The sequence below is a fragment of the Melanotaenia boesemani genome, chromosome 9, assembly GCF_017639745.1.
Source record: "Melanotaenia boesemani isolate fMelBoe1 chromosome 9, fMelBoe1.pri, whole genome shotgun sequence".
Lineage (NCBI taxonomy): Eukaryota > Metazoa > Chordata > Actinopteri > Atheriniformes > Melanotaeniidae > Melanotaenia > Melanotaenia boesemani.
In genome coordinates this window covers 12,514,563-12,521,457 of record NC_055690.1, presented here as the reverse complement: position 1 = coordinate 12,521,457, position 6,895 = coordinate 12,514,563, and the positions used below count along the sequence as shown (strand labels likewise).

Sequence of the window (6,895 nt, the reverse complement as noted above, 5' to 3'; positions counted from 1 at the left end):
TGATAAACTGGAATTCCAGTCTAGGTTAAGAAAAACAGGCGCAGCACAGCTTTAACTCCTGTCCAGCATCAGTCTGCTTCTGCAGTCATCATTACGGCATTTAGACAACTCTGCTACTCTTGACCTGTTGGTTCTTGCACCAAATATGTAAACGTAATAATGTTTTGTTTGCTTTAAAATATAAAGAGTTTATTTGCTAGCGAACGTAAATTAAGACTTCCTCTCTTTAGACACACAGGAAGCTGAAACTATCCTGTGCGAGTGAGTCATACTCCATCCAACTTTCTACTTCCACTTCTTTACTTTTTATTGTATCCACAACAAACATCAGAAAGATGCTTGAGAACATAGATTTTGTTTAATTCCGCCTGTTTTATACAGTGTGTTGCCATATATTTTATTGCTCTGTGAAAAAAAAATTGATAAAAGAGCAGTTTAATGTAAATAGTTCTGTGCCATCCTAAAGCTCTAAATTTTTTTATTATGCATGTAAGAAAATTAAAATATGAATAAAAAAAAAACTTTTGTCCATTTAAATAAACAGTTTCAGATGCAATGGTTTGTTTTAAATAGCACATGGCTTTTATTCATGAAAATGCTGCGAGTGCAGTATGAAGAACTTTTATCGGTGCAGTTCATGTTCAGCAAAGTCTACCATGAAATGTTGTCTGAGCAAAAAAAAGGCACTTTGTGACCTACCTGTAATTCACAATTTCACACAAACAGAAAGCCTTGTACATCTATAGCTTGGTATACCTTTTTTGTTAATTAAATAGTAATATTCCAAAGTTAGCACCTCAATTTACCATGAATATATACAGTTATACAGACACATAAAACAGTCAGTGCCATAATCTGTCCTGCACTTCAGTGATCACATTCCCTTCCAGGTCACTGGCAGAGTAATTGTGTTTAACACAATTAAATTGTATTCCACATGAAAGGGAAATTAATAAGTAGTAATAATAATTCCACAGTTGTGAGCAGAGTCATGTTATAATACTGCAAAGCAGAGGCTGTCAAGTCCAATGTTCAAAACATTTGCCCTGAGAAGAAGATTGCAATATGATGAGAACCCATCCACATTTTCTCAAGTAGATGATTCTCTTTATGGATGAACAGTTTTCACCTTGCTGTTGAGTCTAGAAACAACCATACTGTCACACTGAAGACTCATTGTGGAATACTTTAGCTTTGAGATTCTTTATGCTGCACTGCAGATTGGAGCTGCTTTCTGACTGCAAGGCCTCAGAGAACTTGACATCATATGAGCGGCTGCTCTGAGACTTCCTCTTTATGGAATTCTGGATGGTCTCCGAGGTGAAGTAGTAAACAATGGGATCAAAGCAGCAGTTGGATACAGCAATGCACAGGGCTATTGGGTAAATGGTTCGAACCACAGACTCCACATAGCAGCCTTCTAATGTTTTTGTTCGAACAAGGGCATAAAAAACCAGGTTTACATTGAACGGGATGAAGCAAAAACAGAAAATTGAGAGGTGCACGATTATCATTTGCAGAATCTTTTTTTTGTTTATCTTCCCCCCTTGGCTGATGGTTTGGGGGCGACGCAGAGTTTGCAACACAATAATGGAGCAACAAACGTTGAGCAGCAGTGGGATGATGAAGCCCACTGTCTCTATGAAGATCACCACTTTAGACAGGTGAGATTTCCATTGATTGGACGAAAAGTTCTCAAAACAGTAAGTGGCATTTTCCTTGTTTCGGGTGCTGTCCAATAAAAATCCTGTGGGGAGGCTCCCTGACAGCACCAGCACCCACACAGCAGTACACACTATTTTAGCATTGCGCTTGGTCCTCAGCATCCGTGAGCGAAAAGGATACACAATGGCCAAGAAGCGATCCACACTGATGCAGGTGAGAAAGAGAATGCTGCCATACATGTTGGTGTAGAAGAGCGAGACTGAGACTTTGCAGAGCATACCTCCAAAAGGCCAGTTTCGGTTGATGAAGTAGAAGACTCTCAGCGGCAGCGTGAAGACAAACAGCAGGTCAGACACTACAAGGTTCATCATGTAGGTTGTGGTCTCATTCCTCAGTTTCAGAGAGCAGGTAAATATATAAATGGCCACAACATTGGTGATGAGTCCAATAACAAACACAATGCTAAAGACTGTGCTGTATAGTGGGTATTTGAACTCATCGTTCTTGCTGCAGTTATGTGCAGATAAATGCTGGGTGACGGTGTTAAACGGGATGCTAGAGTTGTTCATTCTGAGAGAAAAAGGCAAGGGGGTCTGTTATGTAATAGCTATGTAATGAAAGGCCTGGATTTGGACCTGCAGTCAATGGATTGACCATGAATGAACAGAAAAGAGCGGTGTAGTCCAATTCCACAGTGTATTGAAAGAAATTCAGGCCATTAGCACAAATGTTTCTTTCAGTTATAGAAAACTGCTGCACATGGTCAATGTGATTAACTCCCCTCTCTTGATGTAGTTATTTTGGGGGTTACCACACATTGAAAAGATTCCTCCTAGAGGACAGGTCCGGGCTGGAGCTTCTTCCCCTCCCCCTGCCCTGTCTCTCTCAACCAGGCAGCACCCCCACAGTATACAGGCTCACTTTGACTTACTCAGAAAAACCAGTCTCACAAATGTAGCTCCTTTTAACTCAAACGGTCCACAATCACCATGAGCTGCTGAGTCCACAAAGGGAATAGTGACTTATCCTCATTCAGGTCCGTTAGAGAGGTGTCCTCATGGCCAGGTTCCTTCTCTTTGTTAAAAGTCACTCTGTTTTTGTCCGTTTCAGGTCCAGAGCAGCAGAATTGTCACAAGTTTTCCATTTCTCACACAGTTATGACAACACTGCACTGTGTTTTACCCCAAAAGCAGAACTAAAGCCTGAGTTGTCCCCAGCTTTCTGTCTCTGCTGACAATGTGAAGGTTTCTCATCGTCTGCCTCTGGGATCTCTTTCCTGTCCTCTCTCCTTCTTCCTCTCACTCAGAGGGTCTCTCAGCGTGTCTCAGGCTCTCCTTTGAACAGCCTCAGGGGCTTTTGCTCGACATTCATCACTCTCAGAATCTCTACTTCTCCTTTGTGTGTGTAGTTTTTATACTGTGAGTGGGAGGTAGCTGTAGTAACTCCTCCTACTGCCCTGAACGCATGCAGCTCCCTCTTTGTCTCGTCTTACAGTGAAAGAAGTCAAAACAATGTGCTGAGAGGGAATTCACTAAAACTTTATAATGAGTGTTTGTGATTTCATGAAATTCTGCCATACATCTTTAATCATGAATAAATGATCAAATTAAATGTTACATTTGTCATAAAGGTATCATGAATGAAATGAAAAATACTTTATTAATCCCTTTGCAGGGAAATTCATTTTGTGACTATATTAAATTATTTGTTTTCTACAAATACGTTTCAAGATCAGAATCAGAATCAGAATCAGAATCAGAATCAGATATTTAAATCAAGCCTATCTTTTAAGTTTAATAGGTTGAAACTTAAATCTGTGGGATGCATTTAATACATTGTTTTTGCATATTTAATATAATTTAATATATCATAGTGTGTATTTACTCCTTTGGGTAAATGGGAAATCAGCCTTTTTATATATACTCACTGAACAACTGCAGTTGCTGATTATGAATTATGCTTGACTAATAATAGTCTTGTAATAGTAAAAATCTGTATAAGACTGACTGAAACACAATTTCCATAAAGCTCTTTTGTATTTTCCCACTTTAGATACAAGTTTGTTTTGTTTTTTGTTTGTTTGTTTTTTTGCAATGAGGTAACACTTTTTTTCACACGTGAAGTCCAAATCTTTTCTCTGCTCCTGTACAGCATGGCAGGGGTAAAAAAAATCGGTGAAGTCATGTAGGCAGGAGGTCAAAAGTGCCCTAAAAGGTCTCTGACAAAACACTGGAATTGCTTTCACGAGTCTGATGGGGGGGTAAATGAAAATTCAGCTGAGTCCTTGTTGCTTTCAGCATGTGTGGGCAGAAGCTCTGCCAATGAGAACAGCTTTCCATTTAACAGAGAACATTACATACGAATCTGAACAGAAAGCTTTCTCTGTGCAGTGGTATTGTGGTTGCTGTAATGAGTTTGTGCCCACAACTTTCTCTTTTCTTGCATCTTCAAACTTGCATTCAAGTTCTCCTTTAGATGAAACTTTCTGCTCGGTACTTGTTGCAGTTCAGCAGGGAAAAAAAAAATTAAGTTTAACTAGACTCAGACAGCTGTAGATCCCTCTCAGCTTCTTTACTACTGTAAATTGCTTTAATCTACTTTCTACTGAGTGATTGTTTCTGCATCAAACAGGAAGAAAACCTGGTTTAGTTCCCTGTGAACATGAAAATATTTTGTTACCAAGTCCATTCTTTATAGTTCAAGAAAATCTTGTGATTATAGGATGACTTCAGCTGTTTGTTATTGGTTACAACAACATTTTCCTGACTGGGGTGATTAGGAACATGACACTAATACAAACATGACTTCTGAGTTACCAACAATAGACCAACAAATGAAGGAAAATCTCACACAGAATCAAAGACACATGGGGGTGTTTTATGGCCAGCAAGCCTCTCTTTGTCAGTCCTCTGCAAAATAAACATCATCAAGGCTAGAGCAAAATGTTCAAGAAAAAAGAAAACCTGTACTATTGTCTTTGACTCGCAAAATAGTTCCATCCAGCACATAAAAACATGCTCCTCACATGTAGTCACTAAACAAAAACATGTGGCTGAAATCCCTGGACTGTTAAATTTCTCACAATGGCAGGAAACTGTCTGGCACCCTCAAGGCCAAGACTGAAGACATGATGTTGTTGTGTAACGATCATGGGCAAACAGTCAGAAGTGTGTTCAGACACAGGGTACCAATTTGATGACAACCTCAAACTAAATGAATCAAAAAACAAAAACACACGCAAAAAAGAGGCTTCATAACATGAATACAACCTCATCACCACAGCGCTGTGACTCAGCAGATGTACTTTACTGAATGATGAAACCTAATGCAGCTGCTACATGGTGAAACTGGTGAAAGTGTCAATATCTCTGAAGACATGTAAAGTAAAAATGAGTAAGCAATATCAGCACACTTTAGCGCCATTGTGCAGTGCTTTAGGATTCATTTCACTGCCTCATTGATTTATGTTGCATTTTACTGCACTTACTGTTCATGGTGGAGGATAATCAGAAAATTACATTCCAAAAACCACCTAATATGGTAATGCATTGGTTTTACAAAACGGTGATATGAAATATAACAATTAACTAAAGCTGTTAGCTTGTTTAGCGCAGTTTAAATGCAGAATAATAAATTCTGAGATGTAGTGAAGTGAATACAGTATGTAAAACTGCCAGTTTCAGTGTGTTTTATTCATGTAGAAATTCATATAATAATAATAATAATAATAATAATAATAATAATAATAAAAAAAGTTTATTTTAGCTTTGAACAAACATTTTATTTTTTTAAGTCCTGAAACTATATGTAGGCCTGTGCTTTAAAATTGCATACCTATTATTTAATTAATTTATATCTGCAGCTAAAAGGTCTATTTGAATGCTTTTTAAATCATAGAAACAAAGGAACAGTTGTTAGATTTGTTTATGTTCATTCATTCATTCATTCATTCATTATCTGTACCACTTAGTCCACGTAGTTGGGGGTAAGCTGGAGCCTATCCCAGAATTTTAACAGGCGGGGTACACCCTGGACTGGTCACCAGTCCATCGCAGGGCCCACATAGACAGAGACAAACAACCATTCACACACGCACTCACTCCTAGGGAGAATTTAGAATGATTGATTAACCTAACATGCATGTCTTTGTACATGCATATTATGTTTGTTTATGTTTGTGTGTTATATCTGTATCAGTATGTGTTACTGGTGAAGAATAAATCAAGATGGCACACAGCACAAATGGAAAAAAAAAAAGTTTCAGGCTTGCCTAAAAAATTAATATACAAATAAAAAACACTTTTAGGATGAATATGAATATCCCTTATAATGAGAAGTTTTAGTACAGACTATTTAAATGAGGCCATTTAAGCACAGTTACTGCATCATCTGTCACATTCCAAGATGTTGCTGGCTGTCCTCCTCTTCATACCAACTTTTTGCCCAAAAAGCACTACAGCACACTGGCAGACAGTATAGGTTGATGGTTGATCAGCATAATCAGTTAAGTAAAATTTGAGCTTCTAGATATGACTCCATCATACACACTAGTACACTAAACAATTAATGTTTTTACTTACTATACAAATAAAGCCCTTAAATACATAACTGAACCCATTTAGTGGCAAATTCAATTGGGGACCATCACAGGTAAATTTGTTCAGAGCCTGGGATCTTGCTAATCTATGCTAACAATGTAAAAATAAAATGTAAAATTAAATCACTTGAATTTAAAATCATTTACTTAAATAAGAACACAGAATTGGTGATCCTGCTTGATAACAGTGAGATGAGAAGAAAACAGCCCATGTATGAATTGCTGGGAAAATGTGTAACTTGGCAGGAGGACACTGTGGACTGCCTGAAAGGGATTTCAGCTCATTTTCTCAGTGTCACCCTGGAAACAGAAGCTGCACAAATATTGTGCGGGTGTCCACAAATAAACAAGGAGCAGCCTATCCGAAAGAACACAAGATGCACAAACCACTGAGGGTAAGGAGGCCTTCCAGGAGAACAGACTGCTTACTGTCAGAACACATAAAAAAAACAAAAAAAAAAACAAACAAACAAACAAACAAAAACAGAAAAAATTATTTAAAAAAATTTTTTAAGGAACAAAAATTTTAAAGGAATTGGTGTAAGTGCTGGGGTTTAACATGTCTGACTTGTGAGGAATCTGGCAGGGCGAGGACAACTCAGAGATGACACAGATTGGACGGATATTTTCCAG

General features: G+C 38.0%; 1 protein-coding gene across 1 annotated transcript; it reads right to left on the bottom strand.

The window, feature by feature from the left end:
* Positions 1–461: 461 nt before the first annotated feature.
* Positions 462–3,035, bottom strand: lpar6a (lysophosphatidic acid receptor 6a). Its single transcript, XM_041995769.1, has one exon. It carries the CDS (start codon positions 2,232–2,234, stop codon positions 1,161–1,163), a length of 1,074 nt encoding a protein of 357 aa, XP_041851703.1. The 5' UTR covers positions 2,235–3,035; the 3' UTR covers positions 462–1,160.
* Between the last annotated feature and the right edge of the window lie 3,860 nt (positions 3,036–6,895).

Excerpts from the sequence above, each read along its gene's own strand:
- lpar6a (XM_041995769.1), bottom strand. The coding sequence starts at position 2,234 with ATGAACAACTCTAGCATCCCGTTTAACACCGTCACCCAGCATTTATCT.